Genomic DNA, 26,680 nt, shown 5'->3' on the forward strand with positions numbered 1-26,680 from the left:
TATATCATCTAACCGTAACAAAAGATCGAATGCCCATAGGTCTGAGTTATTAATAAGATACTAACTAGAAAAGTGACCCGCGCGTTGCGCCGCGGGCAACGAAAGTGACCCAGTGGCGTAGCTTCTGTGACCACCTTCCACCAAGTTCAGATACGAGTAAAAAGCGGCGGCTGCACCTGTAACAATAATCAATCATACCGAGATTGTATCCAGGTACTCTCACTTTCCCTCAAAAGGGTTTGATTATGAAAATTGTTAAATTTGGCTTTGTGATGCAACACATGTATCAATTAGAACCAATAATGGATAGAAATATCATACATGTAATGAAGCAAGGGAACAATTACCCTTTTATAACAAATAACAAACATTTTTTCCTCCATATCAATTCAATACAACTATAATGCACTTAGCATCTTTTCTGTTGATATCACCAATAAGTAGAATCCTACCCTATCAAAGGTATAACTTTAAACAAAGCTGATACCATTCAAACCACCGAGATCCTCATAGAGAGTGTAATATCGGCAATTTCTATCGACTTCATTGTCAACGTGACTTGATTGTAGCATGACCCGTGTCATTCAAATGTTTATGTAACTTGGTCCTGCCACATAAGCAACCATAATAAGCCCAACTGCCAACAGAGAAAAGAGACATGCTATGATGCAACATATAACGTCTTAACCTCATACCTTGAATCAAAGTCTGCTCCACAAGTATCGCATTCATTCCCAGAATTTCTTGAAGTTGCCTGTAATCCGAAAAGACATAACATGATCTTAGACAAAAATATTGTACATGTTAATAAACTATGTTAACATGAATCTTAAGTGATAGCTGCAATACCTTCTGATTCTTTCTTTGGGTAGATTTTTCGCTCTAGATTTCGCCTCCTTTTTACTGGTAAGTTTAACCGCAGGAGCGTGCTTTGAAACCTTACTCTTTCCAGTGGGCCCATCATCTCCTCCGCCATTGTTCTCATTCTCTACACAAGATGGTTCCTCGGTGTTTAATCCATCCTCACGTTTCTCATCCACCTCAGCTTTACTACTTATCCCGGGTTTATCAATTCTTTCTTGTTCTTCTTCATATTCATCTCGTTTAGTAGTCTCTTTCCTGCCTCTCCTCTTTCTTCTACCTTTCACATTATTGTACTCCATCAAATCCACCTCTTCTTCGGCTTCAACTTCAACATAAACCATCTATGGCTTCCTTATCGATCCAATATTCTTTCTGTTATTTAACATTGCTTTCAAAACCGCTACTCGAACCAGTGAACCAGTCGACTTGTTTCGGTTTGGGTAGTTCGATCACTTTATAATGGCTTATGAACACTCCTACTTGACAGGAGTCACTTCTCAAACAGAACCATCCCCACCACCAATCTTAATCCCATTCTCTTCAAAACCACCCTCAACACCCACCGTAAACTCATCCCAATCGTATTTCAAACCCGACCCATCGAAACTCAGATCATCGAGTATGGTGAACTGTGAGATCAAATAGATCTGGAAATAAACGCGTACCGATGAGACAGTTGAGATCTAATAGCTGTCACTGCTAGTACTTCTATCGCGGTTATTGTGGTGACCTTTCTTCTTCTTCTCCTTCTTCTTCTTCTATTTCTTCTTCTTCTCCGAAACACTCAAACAGAAAATCAACTTCGAAACACTCCGCTATGCGCCGCTACGCCGGACCGCCGGATGCCACCGCGTCTTCTTCGGTAAACTACCGCCATGGAAAACCGTCTCAGTAGCTCCGCTGAACCCGCCGTGGAATCAGTGGAGCTATGCATTCTCTCTCTCTCTCTCTCTCTCTCTCTCTCTCTCTCTGATCTGATTGAAGGGTTTGATCTCTCTCTCTCTCTGATCTGATTGAAGGGTTTGAAGTTTGATAAAAGCATTAGGTAGCTTATGCAAAAAAGGGTACAACTCCCCTCTCTCTCTCTCTCTCCCTCCCTCTCTCTCTCTCTCACTCTCTCTCTCCCTCTCCCTCTCCCTCTCCCTCTCCCTCGCTCTCTCCCTCTCTCACTCCCTCTCTCCCTCTCCCTCTCTCCCTCTCCCTCTCCCTCTCTCTCTCTCCCTCTCCCTCTCCCTCTCCCTCTCTCTCCCTCTCTCTCCCTCCCCCTCTCTCTCTCCCTCTCTCTCCCTCTCCCTCTCCCTCCCGCTCCCTCTCTCTCCCTCCCTCTCCCTCCCTCTCCCCCCCTCCCTCCCTCTCCCTCTCCCTCTCCCTCTCCCTCTCCCTCTCCCTCTCTCTCTCTCTCTCTCTCTGATTGAAGGGTTTGAAGTTTGATAAAAGCATTAGGTAGCTTATGCAAAAAAGGGTACAACTCCCAAACTAAAAGGTACAACACAAATTTACATGAAATAAATGATATGTGAAATTACAAAATTTATTTGTTTACATGTGCTTGCGTCTTTTTCCGGTTCTTGTGAAGGTTCTTTTGCTGCCCATACCTTTTGCTTATCAAACAAAGATTTAGCAGAGTAAAACAATCAAATTATGTTAGACCATGCCAAAAATAATAAGATATTTGTATATGTTAGTAGGATTTAACATAATATGTGTAATAAACTTATGTGGCAACATTTAAATCTGCATGTTTGAGACTCGCAAAAAAAAGATTAATCACATCATACGATCTTCTAAAAAAATATCACCGAAGATGATTCTATTATCCATGTTTCCCTATTTGTACTCCACGGACATTATTTGTGCCGGGCATTTCTACAAAGCAAACTTCATCCACAATACTTTTGGCCTGATAACCCAGGGTAATGCAGGCCTGGCAAATGGGTTGGGTCAGTGGTGGTTTTGGTTGTATACTTGTATAAGTAAACTAAGGCGTCTAAACTAAATATTAGCATAAACATATTGAACCAAAAGCTGAAATTCTAAATCGAAAATAATTGATTCAAGTTAAAAACAAATACATAACTAAAGCATCTATATTGCATCAAATCATGAAGAAACTATTCGCATACTCAGATCAAACCTCTAGTTCCTATAGTTGTCCAGTCACTAAGTATAATCATCTTTTATGATTTTTATAGACAGAAACTTTGACCCATTTGCTTCTGAATGGTTGGACTTGGGTTGTGTTTTTATCTTAAGTGAGTCATATCAAGGTATTTAGCTTAAAGAAGAACATGTCATACTGAGGGGTGTTTATGGCCTGGTTCAGCCGGTTTGAGGGTTTATTTTTGGTAGGTTGAACCATACAAAATGGTTTGGTTATATGGTTAATCCTGGAAATCCAGCCGTTTGGATCTCAAACTGACCAAGCGACTTACTATAGTTTGGGTGATTCGTTTGTGGTTCTAACGGGTTTAAATGTTGTGCTTAAATATCGTGAAATTTTCACTATGTCTATTTATAAAACATACAATTATACAACCGTCATATGAAGCAAAGAATTAATGGCTAATGCATATTTTATGGATACAGATTTGAAATTAGTGGTATTCCATGTGATTAAAGCGAAGGAGGAACAACTTCCTTAGCTATAGGAGCCTTTTTTTAGAACAAAAGCCAACTGCTGAGAGATGTGTACACAATCAATAATATCCCCATCTTGGCTCTGTTCAAATCATGAAAACAATGTATATATTTCATTGTTTGTTAGCTCCAATTATTAAGCAGTTAACACGGCATCCATATATACCATCCGTTGTATATATGGATGTATAATTTTAAGCTAAGCCACTGTGTATAAGTATTACAATACCATCCATATATTTGTTCCAATCTATGTAAGCCAAATTATTATATGGATGGTATTGTAATAATTTGAGCTAAGCCAAATTATTATATCAGATATTATTATAACGCAAGCACGTTGGTCCGTGGTCGTTTTAGATATTATTATACCATTCGGACTGTCTAAGTATTACAATACCTCAAATTATATGTGGTAAATCACAAAGGTATCCATATATATGCTCTGATACCACCTTCTGTCACGACCCCCGACCCACCCTGGACGGAATCGGGTGCCGTGAGCAGTCCCGTGGTACCGGTGGTTATTTTTATTTTGAAAAACATTGCAGCGGAAATTTCATCAGGACCGTGAGTTAGGAAAAATATCAGAGTTTAAAAACACCGGATTTTATTTATTAAATAGATGGGATAAACTCATATTTTACAAAGGTAGCTTTTAATATAAAAACGATATTTCTTAATTTGATTTAATTAATGAAATAAGCCACTTCTCGATGCCTTTCTGTGCCGGATTCATCATTTGTTCCAATCTACTGTAATTACCTGAAAAGTGTTTTAAAAAGGTTTTGTCAGCGGGAAATACTGAGTGAATCATTCTGTTTTCTAAAACGACCCGTTAGTTATAATTTACAGTATTAAGAGCGATTACAATGTTTCTATCAACCAATTATCAAGAATGGGTATTTGTCACTCGATTCATTTCTGTGACTGTGGTCATACCACTATTGGGTCCCGTTGCCCCAAATAGTGACGGTGTACTCACACAGAGTAGAAATAACTCACATAGAGTAATATTCACTCACATAGAGTGATAATAACAGTACTGTGCACAATACCCCACATACCAGCTGTAATTTGGTGATTACAAAGACTTAATCCCTGTAATTATAACCTTTGAAAATAACTTGGAGTTTTGTAATACTTACTCACAAACTGTGAGAAAACAATTTAAAAAGAAGAATGACTCACAAACTGTGAGAAAAGAGTTTGTAAAAGGGGAATGACTCACATTATAATCATGCAGATTCATACGGCCAAAGTTTAGTCTACAGATAAGCCTTGATATATTGCAGATTTATACAGGTAGAGCTTAGCCTATTGAGTTAGCTTTGTAATCTAGTGCACACAACTAGGTAGGTAACTTAATACAGCAGTTACGTCAATTCACGAGATTAAACCTTCACAGCGATTAATCAGTGCAATACTCGATAATTCAATCGGATTCACAACGAATAACAGAGCATAGTCCGAATTCGAACAGCACTCTAATATTCAAGTCGAAATCACGACGAATAATCAAAGTACAAGCTCAATTGAGCAGCACCCGGACTATCGTTGGATAGTTATAATCGATCGGACGTTGAATCGTAATAGCGATCGAGTTATTACCCTGATTGCGGCAGCGTTTCGAGATTAGTATGTGTTTGTGTAGTATTTTGGCTATAACTTAGCGTGTACAACGAATTTCTTCGTCGTTTTTGTGCTAGAAATCAAGTCCCAGACTCCTCTATTTATACCTGAAATTTGACACCGTCGCGTAGCGCGAGGGGTATCACTATAGGCGTGGCGCTACGCGAGTGGTAACCTATGTTACGCTAAATTTGTCCCTGTAGCGTAGCGCGAGGAGTAACCCCTATAGGTGTCGCGCTACGCGAGTGGTCACTTATTTTCTATAGGTAGCTTCGTGTCTAAGTAACTTAGCTGAGTTGATAAAATTGTAAAATTCAAAACGGCCAGCAAGTTATTTAAATAATCGTAACTAGGGTTTTGCCCCCCCCCCCTGAGTTTTAGGGGCCCTGATCCTGATTCTGATTGTTCTGGAAATTTTAGGGTTAGTGCAGAATTACTTGGGTTTCTCAATTAGGGTTTTCTTAATAGCTAATTACCATCCTAATTATGGATTTTAGTGGCAGTTGTTACATCCTCCCCACCTTAAGAAAAATCTCGTCCTCGAGATTTACTGGAAGGGATGTGGATATTTTCGCTTTATTTCGGACTCCAGCTCCCAAGTGTATTCTGGCTCTCTCTTTGAATTCCACTTGACTTTGACCAACCCAGTCGTTTATGCTTGAGGAATTTTGACTTTTCGATCTTCGATAGCCAATGGTTTCTCTATGAATTTTATTTTTTTTTATTTACCGCTATATCTTGAAGAGGTACTACCAGGGATTTGTCTGATAGACATTTCTTGAGATTGGATACATGAAATACATCATGTACTCCAGCCAATTCTTCTGGTAGTTGTAACCGATAAGCTACTGGTCCTATTCGTTGAATCACAGGGAATGGTCCAACGTATCTCGGACTTAGCTTTCCTTTCTTACCGAATCGTACTATACCTTTCCAAGGAGAAACTTTTTAAAAGTACCTTATCTCCTACATGAAATTCTAAAGATTTACGACGATTATCTGCATAGTTCTTCTGACGATCTCGAGCTGTTTTCAGTCTTTCTTTGATTTGAGTTATTTTGTCAGGGGTTTCTTGTAAAATTTTAGGATCTGATAATTAATTTTCTCCTATTTCTGCTTAACAAACTGGGGTTTGCACTTAGTCTGTACAGTGCTTCGAATGGGACAGTTTTGATACTTGAATGATAATTATTGCTATAGGAGAATTTAATTAAGGGTAACTGGTTATCCTACTTGAATGGTTATCACACATGCTCGCAGCATGTCTTCCAAGGTTTTGAATGGTTCTTTTACTTTGTCCGTCTGTTTGGGGATGATAAGTTGTACTTAAATTTAGTCGTGTTTTCATTGCTATTTGGAAACTTGTTCCAGAAATGAAAAGTGAAACGACTATTTCTGTCCGATACAACGGAGAGTGGAACTCTATGTAAGGATACTGTTTTATCTACATACAACTTGGTTAACCTTTCTATGCTAAAGGTTTCTTTCATAGTTTAGAAGATGAGCTGACAGTCCGGCATATTAAGCAGTGGCTCAATTTAATTATTAGCTCAAGTTATAATAATACTTAGCTCAAATTATTACAATACCATCCATATACATTGAGCTAAGCCAAATTATTATATGGATGGTATTAAACAATGTATAGTTTAAGGTATTGAGCACGTTGGTCCGTGTTTGAGGTATTGTAATACTTAGACAGTCCGGATGGTATATAATTTTAAGCTAAGCCACTGGTTTACACAATTATGTGTTATAATAATATCTGAGTGAAACGGAGAATTAAAAACTTAATATTATCTGATAGCACTCCGGATGGTATTTAGACTTGAACGACGTTAAAATTCATAATATACGTCGAGTTATAAGCAAAACAGTCCAACACACACACAATTATCGAAACGCTGCCGCAATCAGGGTAATAACTCGATCGCTATTACGATTCAACGTCCGATCGATTATAACTATCCAACGATAGTCCAGGTGCTGCTCAATTGAGCTTGTACTTTGATTATTCGTCGTGATTTGCCCCTCGACCCACCCTGGACGGAGTCGGGGGACCGCGAGACAGTTCCCGTGGTATTTAATTAATGCGGCAGCGGAAGTCTTTTTATAACAGGATCTTTTATCCGTGAAATATGCTCGTTTAATATATTACACAAAGTTTAAGGGATAAATCCCATAATTTACAATAAGTTGATTTCACATAGAAATCTTTATTTTTTCAAAACACGTTTTATTCATTTATTTACACTGAGCCACTTCTCTGAGCTTGATAGTGCTTTACAGCACTTTTCCTGGATCACACAGATCACCTGAAACATGTTTGAAAAAGGTTTTGTCAGCGGGGAAATACTGAGTGAATCATTCTGTTTTCTAAAACCACCCGTTAGTTATAATTTACAGTATTAAGAGCGATTACAATGTTTCTATCAACCAATTATCAAGAATGGGTATTTGTCACTCGATTCATTTCTGTGACTGTGGTCATACCACTATTGGGTCCCGTTGCCCAAATAGTGACGGTGTACTCACACAGAGTAAAAATAACTCACATAGAGTAATATTCACTCACATAGAGGGATAATAACAGTACTGTGCACAATACCCCACATACCAGCTGTAATTTGGTGATTACAAAGACTTAATCCCTGTAATTATAACCTTGAAAATAATTTGAGGTATTGTAATACTTACTCACAAACTGTGAGAAAACAATTTAAAAAGAAGAATGACTCACATTGCAGATTAACGAGCAATAGATATAAGCCTACTGATTAGCCTTGCTTAAACCTAATTTAACACAATGCACACACACAGGTTAGTAACTAATACAGCAGTTACGTCAATTCACGAGATTAAACCTTCACAACGATTAATCAGTGCAATACTCGATAATTCAATCGGGTTCACAACGAATAACAGAGCATAGTCCGAATTCGAACAGCACTCTAATATTCAAGTCGAAATCACGACGAATAATCAAAGTACAAGCTCAATTGAGCAGCACCCGGACTATCGTTGGATAGTTATAATCGATCGGACGTTGAATCGTAATAGCGATCGAGTTATTACCCTGATTGCGGCAGCGTTTCGATAATTGTGTGTGTGTTGGACTGTTTTGCTTATAACTCGACGTATATTATGAATTTTAACGTCGTTCAAGTGCCAGATTTCAAGTCCCAACCCCTGCTATTTATACTGAAAATTTGACACCGTCGCGTAGCGCGAGGGGGTACCCCTTTAGGCGTCGTGCTACGCGAGTGACCACCCTACTTTCATAGACTAGGTTTTTGCGTGTGTAGGCTTGCTGAGTCGTTAGATTTTTAAAATTCTATTTCGACAGAGAGTTATGATGATAATCGTAACTAGGGTTTTGCCCCCCCTGAGTTTTAGGGGCCCTGATCCTGATTCCGATTATTCTGGAAATTTTAGGGTTAGTGCAGAATTACTTGGGTTTCTTAATTAGGGTTTCCTTACTAGCTAATTATCATCCTAATTATGGATTTTAGTGGCAGTTGTTACATCCTCCCCACCTTAAGAAAAATCTCGTCCTCGAGATTTACTGAAATAGATGAGGGTATTTTCGCTTCATTTCCGATTCCAGTTCCCAAGTGTATTCTGGTCCTCTTCTTGAATTCCATTTGACTTTTACTAGCACTAGTCGTTTGTGCTTGAGAAACTTGACTTTTCTATCTTCGATCTGTAGCGGTTTCTCTATAAACTTTAACTTTTCGTTCACCTCTACATCTTGAAGAGGTACTACCAGGGAGTCGTCTGCTAAACATTTCTTAAGATTGGATACATGAAATACATCATGTACTCCAGCTAATTCTTCTGGTAGTTGTAAACGATAAGCAACTGGTCCTATTCGTTGAATCACAGGGAATGGTCCAACGTATCTTGGACTTAGCTTTCCTCTCTTACCAAATCGTACTACTCCTTTCCAAGGAGAAACTTTTAAAAGTACTTTATCTCCTACTTGAAATTCTAAAGGCTTGCGACGATTGTCTGCATAGCTTTTCTGACGATCTCGAGCTGTTTTCAGTCTTTCCTTGATCTGAGTTATCTTATCAGTAGTTTCTTGTACAATTTCAGGACCTGATAATTGACTTTCTCCGATTTCTGCCCAACATACTGGAGTTCTGCACTTACGTCCGTATAGTGCTTCAAATGGTGCAGCTTCAATGCTTGAATGATAACTATTGTTATAGGAGAATTCAATTAATGGCAAATGGCTATCCCAATTACCACCAAAGTCAATTACACATGCTCGGAGCATATCCTCTAGCGTTTGTATTGTCCTTTCACTCTGTCCGTCTGTTTGTGGATGATAAGCAGTACTTAGATTTAGTCGAGTTCCCATTGCTTTCTGAAAACTTGTCCAGAAATGAGATGTAAAACGACTATCTCTATCCGATACAATGGAGAGCGGGACTCCATGTAGGGATACTACTTCGTCCACGTAGAGTTGTGCTAACCTTTCCATGCTAAAGGTTTCTTTCATTGGTAGGAAATGAGCTGATTTGGTTAAGCGGTCTACAATTACCCAAATCGCATCATTACCTCTTTTGGTTTTGGGTAACTTTGTAACAAAATCCATTGTTATAAGTTCCCATTTCCATACAGGCATTTCTAACTGTTGTAGTAGTCCTGAAGGTTTCTGGTGTTCAGCTTTAACTTGTGAACAAGTTAAGCACTTGGATACGTATTCGGCTATATCCTTTTTCATTCCTATCCACCAGAAATTATTTCTTAAATCTTGGTACATCTTATTGTTTCCTGGGTGCATAGTATACCTAGATTTATGAGCTTCTTCTAAAATCTTATTTCTTAACTCTCCTTGCTTAGGTACCCAAATTCGTTTCTTATGGAATTTCCAAATTCCATCATTTCCTTGTTCTAATTCTTTTAGGTAACCTTTCATTCCTTCAGCATCATCTTGGATTGCTGTTTTCTGAATTTCTTTGATTTGTGCCATTAAATCTACTTGTAGATTTAACCTCAGAGCACGGACTTGTTTCTGTTTCTCATGATACTTACGACTTAAGGCATCTGCAACTACATTTGCCTTTCCTTCGTGATATTGGATATCACAGTCGTAATCGCTTAGCATCTCCATCCATCTTCTTTGCCTCATGTTTAATTCTTTTTGCCCAAATATATATCTTAAACTTTTATGATCGGTATAGACAGTAAACTTTCTTCCATACAGATAATGTCTCCATATCTTAAGGACAAAGATTATGGCTCCTAATTCTAGATCATGAGTCGTATAATTTTCTTCGTGCTTTTTCAATTGTCTAGAGGCATACGCAATTACCTTCTTGCGTTGCATTAACACACATCCGTATCCCAATTTTGAAGCATCACAATATATTTCAAAATCTTCTGTTCCTTCGGGTAAAGCTAAGATTGGTGCATTCGTCAACCTATGCTTTAATATCTTAAAGGCTTCTTCTTGTCTAGGTCCCCATTCAAACTTAGCAGCTTTGCAGGTTAACTTAGTTAATGGTACGGCTATCTTGGAAAAATCTTTGATAAATCGTCTATAGTATCTAGCTAAGCCTAGAAAACTTCTTATCTCCATAGCTGTTTGTGGAACTTTCCACTTTGTAATTGCGTCTATCTTAGCAGGATCTACATGGATACCTTCGTGATTTACCACATGACCTAAGAATTGTACTTCTTGTAGCCAAAATTCACATTTTGAGAATTTGGCATAAAGCCTTTCGTTTCTTAACAAAGTTAAGAGAACATGTAAATGCTCACAATGTTCTTTTTGGCTTTTGGAGTAAATAAGTATATCGTCGATGAAAACGATCACAAATTTATCCAAGTATGGTTTACAGATTCGATTCATCATGTCCATGAATGCTGCTGGGGCATTCGTTAATCCAAAGGGCATGACTGTAAACTCATAATGACCATACCTAGTTCTGAAAGCAGTTTTAGGTATGTCCTCTTCTTGTACTTTCAATTGATAGTATCCGGATCTTAAATCTATCTTAGAGAAATACCTAGCTCCTTGCAATTGATCAAAAAGATCATTAATCCTAGGTAGTGGGTATCGATTCTTAATCGTAACCTTATTCAATTCTCTATAATCGATACACATTCTCATCGATCCATCTTTCTTTTTCACAAACAGTATCGGTGCACCCCAAGGGGATGAACTCGGTTGTATGAATCCTTTGCTTAATAATTCATCTAATTGCTTTTTCAATTCTAGCATTTCGGTAGGTGCTAATCTATATGGTGCTTTAGCTATTGGTGCAGTACCTGGAATTAAATGAATTCTAAACTCTACTTCTCTATCAGGTGGTAATCCAAGTAATTCTTCTGGAAAAACGTCTGGGTATTCTGACACTACCGGGATGTCCTGCAGTTCCTTATCCTTAGTGTTAATGATTACTGAAATCATATACACCATTTCCTGTTTTCTCGAATAACTAGCCAATTTCATTACTGAGATAAATTTCAGTGGCTTTCGAGGTTTATCTCCAGTAATTAAAATTACTTCTCCTGAAGGTGTTTGAATTTCTACAGCATTTTTGTCACATAGGATTCGTGCATGGTTGGCTATTAACCAATCCATTCCTAATACTACATCGAATCCTGCTAAATTCATTGGTAACAAATTTGCAGAAAACTTATGGCCTACTAGTTCTATTTTTCCTTCTTGCCAGATTTTATCTATGTTCACAAAATTTCCTTCTGCGGTTTCTACTGTGAAGTTTTTCCTAAGAGTGGTTAATGGTAACTTAAGATCTTGGCAGAATAAAGTATTTATAAAACTTTGGTTCGCACCAGAGTCAAATAATACTTTTGCAAATACGTTGTGAACTAAGAACGTACCAGCTATCACATCTGGAATGAGTTCGGCCTCTTGAGTGGTCAGCTGGAATGCTCGCGCATTTCTCTTGGTTGTTCCTTCAGCTGGTTTGGTTTGGTTAACTACAGGTTTAGCTAACTTAGGACATTCAGATTGAAAGTGTCCCCTTTCTCTGCAATTATAACAAACTTTTGTTTTCTTCCTGCAGTCTTCTTCCCGATGTCCTTTCATTTTGCAAAAATTGCAAACCATGTTGCATTGTCCATAATGCTTCTTTTTGCAAATTTTGCAGAAAGGAGATGATGATGAGGATTGTCCGGTTCCTCTCTTCTTGGCATTACCCACACGAAATCCTTGGGTAATCTTGTGAGCTAATTCCTTCTTGCGATCTTCCTCTCTTGTGCGTACCAATTCATCTGTTAGGGTATTAGCTAATTCTACAGCATCGTCAATAGCACGAGGTCTCGCAGCTTTAACGATGTTTCGGATTTCACTAATTAACCCCCAGATGTAACGAGAGATAAGTACCGGTTCTGGCGAAGCCAGTGATGGCACTACCCTTGCGTATTCAAAGAATGATTTAGTATTTGTGTACTCTGTGTGTGTACCCAAATAACGAATATGGACAAATTATTACAATATATGGATGGTATTGGTCCCTGGTAGTACCTCTTCAAGATGTAGAGGTGAACGAAAAGTTAAAGTTTATAGAGAATAACGAATATGGATAAAACAATATATGTATTCAAAGAATGTCGAAGTATAGCCCCGACAATCTATGCCTAACATACGATGACTTAGGAACTTGTTTGCCATTTGTTCCTTCTCGTATTCGGGACAGAATTTTCTTTCTACAAGACTCTTAAATTCTTCCCAACTCATTGCATAAGCTATCCTTCTTCCTTTTGCCTGGAGGACCGTGTTCCACCATTCAAGTGCTCCTTCTTTGAACAGATTTGATGCATACATCACCTGGTCTCCATCGGCACATTTGCTTATTGCAATTACTGCTTCGGTTTTCTCTAACCAACGCAGTGTTGCAGTTGCCCCTTCATTACCTGCAAATTCAGCGGGTTTGCAAGCAAGTAATTCTTTGTAAGTGCAACCAGGCGTTGCAGCTTTCATTCTTTTAGGGAGTGGGGCCTGCTGCGGATCATGATCGTTATGATTACCGCCTCCATTTATGCTGTTACTGCCGTTATCTTCTGGAATACGTTTACTAGGAATTAATTGTGGTTCGGCAGGTTTTCGAACAGCAGCTACAATTTCTGGAATAGCATGAGCTATCCCTTGGGCGATAAAATGCTCGATATCTTGTCGAGTTATATATTGATCTTCCTGTTCTTGCTCAGATTGATTTTCTTCATTAATTGGTTCATTATTAGCGTTTTCCATCTGTTAATTGGTAAAATTATTAGTGTCTAACTTATCAATGACAAAATTCACATAAATACACATAGATTATCACAACATACAAGTATAACCAAAATTGTCGATTTCCCGACTTTTCTTTGTTAGTATATTGTATATGCATCCATACACACCGTATCTTACAGAGTTTTATTGCCCATTTTACAGAATTTTAAGTTACTATCATATAATACGGCTTTCTGTGGTTTAACTGACAGTTCTAGTAACGGTGCTCCCTTTCATCGTACTTCCAAGTTAGATGCTCTCCCATTTCCCTGATCCTATTACCTGTACCTATCAGTTCTTCACCGAACTGACGGAATTCAGCTAGGTTTTCATTACTCATGGGAGGATTTGGGAGTGGTTCTGGGTCAAATTGTGGAAGGAAGCTATAAGGACTGTTAACTATATTTTGGAATTGCCAGTCATTGGTCCACCATTCCTCCATTTGGCCTAATGGTCTGGTATGAACTAGTGGGTCTGGAATAGCTGGTCCTAGGTTTAGTGGGAATTGAACTGTAGCCGGGTAAGAAAAGAGATTATCGTTGATAGGCTCTAAAACATCACAGTTCTCCAATAGGCGATCTATTTCGTCCTGGAACGTGATTTCCTCAGACTGTTTAGAGCTTTCGCCAATCTCTATTCCTTTTTGCTTCAGATCTATTCCTATTTCTTTTTCAGGTGATTTCGAACCTTCTCCAGTTTCTATTTCCTTTCCCTTGTTCATGATCATAGGATTTTCTATTTTAGGGAGTTTCCTAGTGGCAGTCTTCCTACGGCGCACTTTCCTCCACCCTACATATCTTCTCTTCTTTTTAGGTTTGGCTTTTTCCAGCGGTGGAGCTTGGAATTCCACAGGTTCTTCTATGTCAGCAATGTAACCAGTAAAGTCGTGAGAGACTTCAATAGGCACTGGATATAAGTTGAGATTCTGGAATGTTTCCGACATCTCATTCATGCTGCATAGCATATATGCAAAATGTAATGTTAAAACTTTGGAACAAAGTTTAACAAACAAAACACTGAAGTTTTATTGCATACTAATTTATACAAAGAACAACAGGAATAAACACACTTAGGACTTTATTTATTTACGGGATTGTGATTTCTCTTACTAGACCCAACTTATCGGATATTTAGAGATTAGCATTTTCTGCTACAGTAGCTAGCATATAGAGATTCGCCCATTTCCCGTCTATTTTATCTTCCCAAGGTGTACTATTACCCAACTCCTGGATTTCTGGGTTAAACCTAACTCTCTTGGTTCGGGGTTTCTTTGTCTCCTGACTCTTTTTAAGTATCGAATCCCTTTTCTCTGGGGAAAGTGGATTCTCATAGTTTGCCTTGCGGACAAAGATTCCTTCTTCTAAATTTACTGGATTTTTAGAAGAAGATGCCACATCTAGTTTGTGGTAGATAGCAGACAGTTTTTGCTTACCCATACTGTAACTAAAAATAGCCAGTTAATAAAACAAATAATCATAGAATAACAATTAGTAAAATTAAGTATTTTGGACACAATACTTAATTTAGGCTTAATCAGTGGCTCGATCAGTGGCTCAATTTAATTATTAGCTTGAACAAAGATGAGCTAATTAATGAAAAACAATTATTAAGCAGTTAACACGGCATCCAATGTATAAGTATTACAATACCATCCATATAATAATTTGGCTTAGCTCAAATTATTAAGCAGTGACAAATGAGTTACCACGGACCAACGTGCTTGCGTGGCTCCACGTTTTTACGTTTTGTTCATAATTTTGCGAGTTAACACGGCACAACGTCCATGTGAGTTCAAAGTTTTTACGTCTATTTTTTTCATCTTAGAGGTTCGTCACAACGTGTTGGTCATTGATCAACTTAGTTATTAAATTAAAACACTATAAAGAAGCAACATATTTATGCATATATGTGTTGTAATCTTGGCTTTGGGGGTTTTCAAAGAAAAAATGGTTATGTATATGGTTGTTGTAACCTTTGCTTTGGGGGTTTTTTAAAAAAAAATTGTTTTTTTTTACTTTTAACCCAAAACTTTTTATCTTTTGCAATCTATCCTCATAACTTTTTTTACTTTCAACTTTGGTCCTTTATAATTTTCATTTTCGTAAATTTTTCGCTTTATGCTTCGTTCTAAATTTTGTGACAGAACACATCGCAACGTGCGTCTTTGGTTTAACATTTTTACGTTTCGTTCTAAATTTTACGAGTTAACACGACTCAACGTACGTGTGTGGGTGAACGTTTTTACATCGTCTATTTTTTCCCGTTTGACAGGTTCAACATAACGTGCGGGTCCTAAATCGACTTAGTTATAACTAAAGAATCCCCGCCGCATTGCGGCGGGTCGTAATTCTAGTTTAGTATTAATTAGAGAAATAATAAGTCAAAAGTTCTTCAAAGATGAATTCGGTTGCCGCCAGAGATTTGAAGTATAACATCTAACAAGTAACTACAGCAACCATGATGACAAAAGGTCAAAGCCATCAGGAAACAGGTAATTTTTGGTACAGGTCAGATTGGGTTGACCCACAAACACCTTTTTGTCCACATTTATTATGCATTGGTAAGGCCGGAGGGTGTGGAGGGCGCCACCCCTGCCACCTCACCAACGATAGCGCCGGTGGGGCGCCACCGTCCATACCCACTGATTTAAGAGGGGGCACCATGGTGGTTTCGCCAACATGGTAATGAAGAAGATTTGGCAGGATCGAGGGGTGATTGGTTGCAGGTGGGGGCGCTATAGTTTGAAGGGGGGCTTTATCCCACACCCTGCAAGTTAAGGGAAGGCGTGATAAAGCCCCCTGGCCCCTGGCTGACGTGGATCTGACGTGGCGTGATAAAGCCCCTAGGGGATTTATCCCCACACCCCATAGCCTAATTAACTGATGTCACATATGCATTCCCCCTTTTTTTAGCTTAAACTATTTGACACGTTTTGAGATTAAAAAAGGTCCAAATCGACCCGTTTCATAATGAAGTGGGTCAGATTTTCCACCTCTAGATCAAAGAAAAGCAATAGCATAGTTGTTAATAGCGAATAGCGGACGATAGCGGCAAGCTACCTATACGCTACGTAGCAATAGCGATGAAATAGTGGGCGCTATTTTATGATTAGCGATACACTAGAAGATAATTTTAGAAATACTTTATATGTGTATTTCATCAAAATACACTGTTTTCGTATGTATATTTAAATAAAACGAAAATTCTGCTTTTTTATAGGCATGGATTATTGCTATTTATATCAAAACAAAAAAATCTATAATCCCGCTATTTCCACGCTATGGAGGCACCAAAATCAGATTGCGAGTGATAATCGCATTGCCATGCTAAACGCTATAGTGAGCGCTATGCTCGCTATTAACAACATTGAGCAATAGAGAAATGGGTCTTGTTAAATGCATTAGTACATTACCACTTAGCAAAGGAATCCAATAGGAAGCGTTTTCGTCTACATCCATTAAATTTTTCTCCATCAGCTTCCTTCACAACTGAAACGCTTGAACCATCAGCAGCAGCAGCAACATTTTCAGTATTGCAGATAAGGCCCCCTTCGGCAAGCTTGACAGCACAAAAGCGGAGAAAAGCAATGGCGTTTAGGCTTACATCACTGTCAAATCTGCTATTGGTGAAAGTGATGAGACATCTGACACAATCCGTAAAAGTCGCGGTCTCTGTCTCAGTTATATAAGGAAAATACTCCCGTACTATTTTCTCCATCGTCTCAAATGCCAACACCACCACATTCTTCCTTTCATCAGCAGCAGCAGCAGTTAACGCCTGTCAACAAAATATAGTGTATAAGAACGAAAGATTGTATACATACTAAAATATAGTTATTAGAGTAAAATGCCATTTTCGTCCCTGAGGTTTGGCCAATTTTGCAACTTTAGTCCAAAGGTTTGTTTTCCGCATTTTGATCCAAAAGGTTTGAAATCTTACCACTTTCATCTGGCTTGTTAACTCCATCCATTTTTCTCCGTTAATTCAGGGGTATTTTCGTCTTTTCTGTTAATTTAAAAGGCAATTTGGTCTTTTTCAGCAGTATTTGGTCTTTTTCCATAAAGTGAAAGGGATTGAATTGCCCTTTACGTTAACAAAAAAGACGAAAATTCCCCTGACTTAACGCAGAAAAAGATTTAATGAGATGGATGAAAATGGCAAGATTTCAAACCTTTTGGATCCAGATGCGGTAACACAAAGTTTTGGATGTAAGTCGCAAAACTGTTATTCGTGACAGCCATAAAAGTTTGAAGTTTTCTAGGTTTAACTGGATACTATAGACAATTTGAACCCTTAACTAAGCTAAACCTGTAAAATAGTTAAGTTGAGTGAGGACCTAGACAAGAAGAAGCTCTTAAGATATTAAATCAAAGGTTAACAAGTGCTTTAATTTTAGCATTGCCAAAAGAAATTGAAGTATATGGTGATACTTCAAAATTAGGAATAGAATGTGTGTTGATGCAACGCAAAAAGGTAATTGCGTATACCTTCAGGCACTTAAAAGCACGAGGAAAATTTTACAACTCATGATTGAGAACTAGGAACTATAATTTTGCCCTTAAGATTTAGAGACATTATCTATAGATACAGATCACAAAAAGATAAAGATACGTATTTGGGCAAAACAAACTAAACATTAGGCAAAGAAGATGGATGGAAATCCTAAATGAGTACAACTGTGATATCCAGTATCACAAAGAAAAGCAAATGTAGTTGCAGATGCTTTAAGTCATAAGTATCATGAAAAGCAAGAGTGAGTCCATGCTCTTAGATTAAGATCTACGGTTAGATGTAATGAAGCAACTAAAGAAAATTCAAGAAACAGTAATCGAAGACAATGCTGAAGGAATGAAAGGACAAGCCAAAGAATTAAAACAAGGAAGTAATAAGAATTTGGAGATTCCCTAAGAAAACAATTGGGTACCTAAGCAGGGTAAATTAAGAAATAAGATTCTAGATAGATCTAGGTATACCATGTACCTAGGTAACAATCAGATATACCAAGATTTAAGAAATAACTTTTGGTAGATAGGAATAAAAATGGACATAGCCAGTCATATATCTAAGTGTCTCACCTGTTCACAAGTTTAGGCAGAGCACTAGAAACCTTTAGGATTACTCCAATAATTAGAAATGCCTATATGAAAATAGGAACTCTTAACAATAGATTTTGTTACTAAGTTACCCAAAACCAGAAAAAGTAATAAAGCAATTTGAGTAATCATGGATCGCGAGATTAAACCTTCACAACGATTAATCTTTATTTTTATATATATTGTAAAAATAATACTTTTGTGGTTAAATATATTGTTTTACTAACACATAGAGAATAACGAGATTAAACCTTCACAACGATTAGAATATATATGTGGTAAAACAATATATGTATGCACAGGTTAGTAACTAATACAGCAGTTACGTCAATTCACGAGATTAAACCTTCACAACGATTAATCAGTGCGATACTCGATAATTCAATCGGATTCACAACGAATAACAGAGCATAGTCCGAATTCGAACAGCACTCTAATATTCAAGTCGAAATCACGACGAATAATCAAAGTACAAGCTCAATTGAGCAGCACCCGGACTATCGTTGGATAGTTATAATCGATCGGACGTTGAATCGTAATAGCGATCGAGTTATTACCCTGATTGCGGCAGCGTTTCGATAATTGTGTGTGTGTTGGACTGTTTTGCTTATAACTCGACGTATATTATGAATTTTAACGTCGTTCAAGTGCCAGATTTCAAGTCACAACCCCTGCTATTTATACTGAAAATTTGACACCGTCGCGTAGCGCGAGGGGGTACCCCTTTAGGCGTCGCGCTACGCGAGTGACCACCCTACTTTCATAGACTAGGTTTTTGCGTGTGTAGGCTTGCTGAGTCGTTAGATTTTTAAAATTCTATTTCGACAGAGAGTTATGATGATAATCGTAACTAGGGTTTTGCCCCCCCCCTGAGTTTTAGGGGCCCTGATCCTGATTCCGATTATTCTGGAAATTTTAGGGTTAGTGCAGAATTACTTGGGTTTCTTAATTAGGGTTTCCTTACTAGCTAATTATCATCCTAATTATGGATTTTAGTGGCAGTTGTTACATCCTCCCCACCTTAAGAAAAATCTCGTCCTCGAGATTTACTGGAATAGATGAGGGTACTTTCGCTTCATTTCTGATTCCAGTTCCCAAGTGTATTCTGGTCCTCTTCTTGAATTCCATTTGACTTTTACTAGCACTAGTCGTTTGTGCTTGAGAAACTTGACTTTTCTATCTTCAATCTGTAGTGGTTTCTCTATAAATTTTAACTTTTCGTTCACCTCTACATCTTGAAGAGGTACTACCAGGGAGTCGTCTGCTAAACATTTCTTAAGATTGGATACATGAAATACATCATGTACTCCAGCTAATTCTTCTGGTAGTTGTAAACGATAAGCAACTGGTCCTATTCGTTGAATCACAGGGAATGGTCCAACGTATCTTGGACTTAGCTTTCCTCTCTTACCAAATCGTACTACTCCTTTCCAAGGAGAAACTTTTAAAAGTACTTTATCTCCTACTTGAAATTCTAAAGGCTTACGACGATTGTCTGCATAGCTTTTCTGACGATCTCGAGCTGTTTTCAGTCTTTCCTTGATCTGAGTTATCTTATCAGTAGTTTCTTGTACAATTTCAGGACCTGATAATTGACTTTCTCCGATTTCTGCCCAACATACTGGAGTTCTGCACTTACGTCCGTAGAGTGCTTCAAATGGTGCAGCTTCGATGCTTGAATGATAACTATTGTTATAGGAGAATTCAATTAATGGCAAATGGCTATCCCAATTACCACCAAAGTCAATTACACATGCTCGGAGCATATCCTCTAGCGTTTGTATTGTCCTTTCACTCTGTTCGTCTGTTTGTGGATGATAAGCAGTACTTAGATTTAGTCGAGTTCCTATTGCTTTCTGAAAACTTGTCCAGAAATGAGATGTAAAACGACTATCTCTATCCGATACAATGGAGAGCGGGACTCCGTGTAGGGATACTACTTCGTCCACGTAGAGTTGTGCTAACCTTTCCATACTAAAGGTTTCTTTCATTGGTAGGAAATGAGCTGATTTGGTTAAGCGGTCTACAATTACCCAAATCGCATCATTACCTCTTTTGGTTTTGGGTAACTTTGTAACAAAATCCATTGTTATAAGTTCCCATTTCCATACAGGCATTTCTAACTGTTGTAGTAGTCCTGAAGGTTTCTGGTGTTCAGCTTTAACTTGTGAACAAGTTAAGCACTTGGATACGTATTCGGCTATATCCTTTTTCATTCCTATCCACCAGAAATTATTTCTTAAATCTTGGTACATCTTATTGTTTCCAGGGTGCATAGTATACCTAGATTTATGAGCTTCTTCTAAAATCTTATTTCTTAACTCTCCTTGCTTAGGTACCCAAATTCGTTTCTTATGGAATTTCCAAATTCCATCATTTCCTTGTTCTAATTCTTTTAGGTAACCTTTCATTCCTTCAGCATCGTCTTGGATTGCTGTTTTCTGGACTTCTTTAATTTGTGCCATTAAATCTACTTGTAGATTTAACCTCAGAGCACGGACTTGTTTCTGTTTCTCATGATACTTACGACTTAAGGCATCTGCAACTACATTTGCCTTTCCTTCGTGATATTGGATATCACAGTCGTAATCGCTTAGCATCTCCATCCATCTTCTTTGCCTCATGTTTAATTCTTTTTGCCCAAATATATATCTTAAACTTTTATGATCGGTATAGACAGTAAACTTTCTTCCATACAGATAATGTCTCCATATCTTAAGGGCAAAGATTATGGCTCCTAATTCTAGATCATGAGTCGTATAATTTTCTTCGTGCTTTTTCAATTGTCTAGAGGCATACGCAATTACCTTCTTGCGTTGCATTAACACACATCCGTATCCCAATTTTGAAGCATCACAATATATTTCAAAATCTTCTGTTCCTTCGGGTAAAGCTAAGATTGGTGCATTCGTCAACCTATGTTTTAATATCTTAAAGGCTTCTTCTTGTCTAGGTCCCCATTCAAACTTAGCAGCTTTACAGGTTAACTTAGTTAATGGTACGGCTATCTTGGAAAAATCTTTGATAAATCGTCTATAGTATCCAGCTAAGCCTAGAAAACTTCTTATCTCCATTGCTGTTTGTGGAACTTTCCACTTCGTAATTACTTCTATCTTAGCAGGATCTACATGGATACCTTCGTGATTTACCACATGACCTAAGAATTGTACTTCTTGTAGCCAAAATTCACATTTTGAGAATTTGGCATAAAGCCTTTCGTTTCTTAACAAAGTTAAGAGAACATGTAAATGCTCACAATGTTCTTTTTGGCTTTTGGAGTAATAAGTATATCGTCGATGAAAACGATCACAAATTTATCCAAATATGGTTTACAGATTCGATTCATCATGTCCATGAATGCTGCTGGGGCATTCGTTAATCCAAAGGGCATGACTGTAAACTCATAATGACCATACCTAGTTCTGAAAGCAGTTTTAGGTATGTCCTCTTCTTGTACTTTCAACTGATGATATCCAGATCTTAAATCTATCTTAGAGAAATACCTAGCCCCTTGCAATTGATCAAAAAGATCATCAATCCTAGGTAATGGGTATCGATTCTTAATCGTAATCTTATTCAATTCTCTATAATCGATACACATTCTCATCGATCCATCTTTCTTTTTCACAAACAGTACCGGTGCACCCCAAGGGGATGAACTCGGTTGTATGAATCCTTTGCTTAATAATTCCTCTAATTGCTTTTTCAATTCTAGCATTTCGGTAGGTGCTAATCTATATGGTGCTTTAGCTATTGGTGCAGTACCTGGAATTAAATGAATTCTAAACTCTACTTCCCTATCAGGTGGTAATCCAGGTAATTCTTCTGGAAAAACGTCTGGGTATTCTGACACTACTGGGATGTCCTGAAGTTCCTTATCCTTAGTGTTAATGATTACTGAAATCATATACACCATTTCCTGTTTTCTTGAATAACTAGCCAATTTCATTACTGAGATAAATTTCAGTGGCTTTCGAGGTTTATCTCCAGTAATTAAAATTACTTCTCCTGTAGGTGTTTGAATTTCTACTGCATTTTTGTCACATAGGATTCGTGCATGGTTGGATATTAACCAATCCATTCCTAATACTACATCGAATCCTGCTAAATTCATTGGTAACAAATTTGCAGAAAACTTATGGCCTAATAGTTCTATTTTTCCTTCTTGCCAGATTTTATCTATTTTCACAGAATTTCCTTCTGCGGTTTCTACTGTGAAAATTTGCCTAAGAGTGGTTAATGGTAACTTAAGATCTTGGCAAAATAAAGTATTTATAAAACTTTGGTTCGCACCAGAGTCAAATAATACTTTTGCAAATACGTTGTGAACTAAGAACGTACCAGCTATCACATCTGGAATGAGTTCGGCCTCTTGAGTGGTCAGCTGGAATGCTCGCGCATTTCTCTTGGTTGTTCCTTCAGCTGGTTTGGTTTGGTTAACTACAGGTTTAGCTAACTTAGGACATTCAGATTGAAAGTGTCCCCTCTCTCTGCAATTATAACAAACTTTTGTTTTCTTCCTGCAGTCTTCTTCCCGATGTCCTTTCATTTTTCAAAAATTGCAAACCATGTTGCATTGTCCATAATGCTTCTTTTTGCAAATTTTGCAGAAAGGAGATGATGAGGATTGTCCGGTTCCTCTCTTCTTGGCATTACCCACACGAAATCCTTGGGTAATCTTGTGAGCTAATTCCTTCTTGCGATCTTCCTCTCTTGTGCGTACCAATTCATCGGTTAGGGTATTAGCTAATTCTACAGCATCGTCAATAGTACGAGGTCTCGCAGCTTTAACGATGTTTCGGATTTCACTAATTAACCCCCAGATGTAACGAGAGATAAGTACCGGTTCTGGCGAAGCCAGTGATGGCACTACCCTTGCGTATTCAAAGAATGTCGAAGTATATCCCCGACAATCTACTCCTAGCATACGATGACTTAGGAACTTGTTTGCCATTTGTTCCTTCTCGTATTCGGGACAGAATTTTCTTTCTACCAAACTCTTAAATTCTTCCCAACTCATTGCATAGGCTATACTTCTTCCTTTTGCCTGGAGGACCGTGTTCCACCATTCAAGTGCTCCTTCTTTGAACAGATTTGATGCATACATCACCTGGTCTCTATCAGCACATTTGCTTATTGAAATTACTGCCTCGGTTTTCTCTAACCAACGCAGTGTTGCAGTTGCCCCTTCGTTACCTGCAAATTCAGCGGGTTTGCAAGCATGAAATTCTTTGTAAGTGCAACCAGGCGTTGCAGCTTTCATTCTTTTAGGGAGTGGGGCCTGCTGCGGATCATGATCGTCATGATTACCGCCTCCATTTATGCTGTTACTGCCGTTATCTTCTGGAATACGTTTACTAGGAATTAATTGTGGTTCGGCAGGTTTTCGAACAGCAGCTACAATTTCTGGAATAGCATGAGCTATCCCTTGGGCGATAAAATGCTCGATATCTTGTCGAGTTATATATTGATCTTCCTGTTCTTGCTCAGATTGATTTTCTTCATTAATTGGTTCATTATTAGCGTTTTCCATCTGTTAATTGGTAAAATTATTAGTGTCTAACTTATCAATGACAAAATTCACATAAATACACATAGATTATCACAACATACAAGTATAACCAAAATTGTCGATTTCCCGACTTTTCTTTGTTAGTATATTGTATATGCATCCATACACACCGTATCTTACAGAGTTTTATTGCCCATTTTACAGAATTTTAAGTTACTATCATATAATACGGCTTTCTGTGGTTTAACTGACAGTTCTAGTAACGGTGCTCCCTTTCATCGTACTTCCAAGTTAGATGCTCTCCCATTTCCCTGATCCTATTACCTGTACCTATCAGTTCTTCACCGAACTGACGGAGTTCAGCTAGGTTTTCATTACTCATGGGAGGATTTGGGAGTGGTTCTGGGTCAAATTGTGGAAGGAAGCTATAAGGACTGTTAACTATATTTTGGAATTGCCAGTCATTGGTCCACCATTCCTCCATTTGGCCTAATGGTCTGGTATGAACTAGTGGGTCTGGAATAGCTGGTCCTAGGTTTAGTGGGAATTGAACTGTAGCCGGGTAAGAAAAGAGATTATCGTTGATAGGCTCTAAAACATCACAGTTCTCCAATAGGCGATCTATTTCGTCCTGGAACGTGATTTCCTCAGACTGTTTAGAGCTTTCGCCAATCTCTATTCCTTTTTGCTTCAGATCTATTCCTATTTCTTTTTCAGGTGATTTCGAACCTTCTCCAGTTTCTATTTCCTTTCCCTTGTTCATGATCATAGGATTTTCTATTTTAGGGAGTTTCCTAGTGGCAGTCTTCCTACGGCGCACTTTCCTCCACCCTACATATCTTCTCTTCTTTTTAGGTTTGGCTTTTTCCAGCGGTGGAGCTTGGAATTCCACAGGTTCTTCTATGTCAGCAATGTAACCAGTAAAGTCGTGAGAGACTTCAATAGGCACTGGATATAAGTTGAGATTCTGGAATGTTTCCGACATCTCATTCATGCTGCATAGCATATATGCAAAATGTAATGTTAAAACTTTAGAACAAAGTTTAACAAACAAAACACTGAAGTTTTATTGCATACTAATTTATACAAAGAACAACAGGAATAAACACACTTAGGACTTTATTTATTTACGGGATTGTGATTTCTCTTACTAGACCCAACTTATCGGATATTTAGAGATTAGCATTTTCTGCTACAGTAGCTAGCATATAGAGATTCGCCCATTTCCCGTCTATTTTATCTTCCCAAGGTGTACTATTACCCAACTCCTGGATTTCTGGGTTAAACCTAACTCTCTTGGTTCGGGGTTTCTTTGTCTCCTGACTCTTTTTAAGTATCGAATCCCTTTTCTCTGGGGAAAGTGGATTCTCATAGTTTGCCTTGCGGACAAAGATTCCTTCTTCTAAATTTACTGGATTTTTAGAAGAAGATGCCACATCTAGTTTGTGGTAGATAGCAGACAGCTTTTGCTTACCCATACTGTAACTAAAAATAGCCAGTTAATAAAACAAATAATCACAGAATAACAATTAGTAAAATTAAGCATTTTGGACACAATACTTAATTTAGGCTTAATCAGTGGCTCGATCAGTGGCTCAATTACACATTATGGCTCACAAATCACCATCGTTTGCAGTAAAGAAAGGTAAATTAGTATGAAGCCATCTTTCACCTCACCTAATAAGAACCATAATCATAGCCACTGATGTTACAAATGTTTGACTACACCTAAAGGCTAAATTGGGTTATGAGAAGAACACTCACAATGAAAATAGCATAGAAATAATCTATAAAAAAACCCTACCTTGTAAGTGAATCTGAAGGCTGATTTTCTCATAACCATCGCTCAGCAAAACAACCTCAAAAAAACAACCCTAAACCCAAATCCAAGAATGAATGGCAGTTCTCGCAAAAGGGGAGCGATACAATGAGACAATCGTTCATCTTGAGCCCATTATCATCATCGTCACCGAAGTTAAGACACCCAGACATCACCTTAGAACTGCCATCAACCGCTGATGTGACTTGAAACGTCGGGTCAGGGAGAAGAAGTCGCTGCCATCGTCGTTAGGAGACGAAGGTGGTGGTCGCGAAGTGTGGCTTGTCCGGAAATTGGGGTCGCCGGTATGAGGAATCCACCCTCGTTTCTGTCCTACTCAAACTCTCGTTAGAAAGGTAGAGCGGTGATTTGAGATGGGCATAACATGTTGATAACCTGGGTGAAAGCAAGTAGCCAGTTGTGATATCAAGAAGCTTCACATCACACCAAATAGTTGCTTAAAGAAGTTGTAAACCAAACATCAAGTACAACACGTTAATGCACAAGACAACAACTAAGCATAAAGTACAAGTCCTTAAGCCTAAAAATGATACAAATTAGAGTATTATATAATTATAACAAGTTCCAAGTACTAAATATCATTGTTGCTCTTAAGAAAAAGTACTAGTATTACAAGTGTGGCTCCATAGGAATGGTTAGATGTCAAAGCATGTTAATCAGATACTAAATAACAAGTTCCATGTACTAAATATTATTGTTGCTCTTAAAAAAACACAAGTGTGGCACTATAGGAATGGTTAGATGTCAAAGCATGTTAGTACCTTAACATAGGGTTTATAGCATTGCCCAAAAAGGTTATTATGGGTTAATGATTGTGGAATAAAATGTCAACTTCTTTGCTTTGTTTGGTT

The 26,680-nt window shown here is 38.1% G+C and overlaps 2 protein-coding genes across 2 annotated transcripts; both read right to left on the reverse strand.

The window, feature by feature from the left end:
* Positions 1-286: 286 nt before the first annotated feature.
* Positions 287-2,065, reverse strand: LOC110941771. The gene is made up of 3 exons (XM_022183435.2): positions 850-2,065; positions 696-754; positions 287-607 (listed from the first exon to the last, which is right to left on the reverse strand). The coding sequence occupies exons 1-3, from the start codon at positions 1,203-1,205 to the stop codon at positions 585-587; spliced, it is 438 nt and encodes a 145-aa protein (XP_022039127.1). The 5' UTR covers positions 1,206-2,065; the 3' UTR covers positions 287-584.
* A 5,175-nt stretch (positions 2,066-7,240) lies between these two features.
* On the reverse strand, positions 7,241-26,239 carry LOC110937008 (brefeldin A-inhibited guanine nucleotide-exchange protein 1). Its single transcript, XM_035990306.1, has 3 exons — positions 25,794-26,239; positions 16,797-17,161; positions 7,241-7,448 (listed from the first exon to the last, which is right to left on the reverse strand). Exons 1-3 carry the CDS (start codon positions 25,830-25,832, stop codon positions 7,445-7,447), a joined length of 408 nt encoding a protein of 135 aa, XP_035846199.1. The 5' UTR covers positions 25,833-26,239; the 3' UTR covers positions 7,241-7,444.
* Positions 26,240-26,680: the final 441 nt, after the last annotated feature.

This window comes from Helianthus annuus, chromosome 5, assembly GCF_002127325.2.
Source record: "Helianthus annuus cultivar XRQ/B chromosome 5, HanXRQr2.0-SUNRISE, whole genome shotgun sequence".
In the NCBI taxonomy this organism is placed as follows: Eukaryota; Viridiplantae; Streptophyta; class Magnoliopsida; order Asterales; family Asteraceae; genus Helianthus; species Helianthus annuus.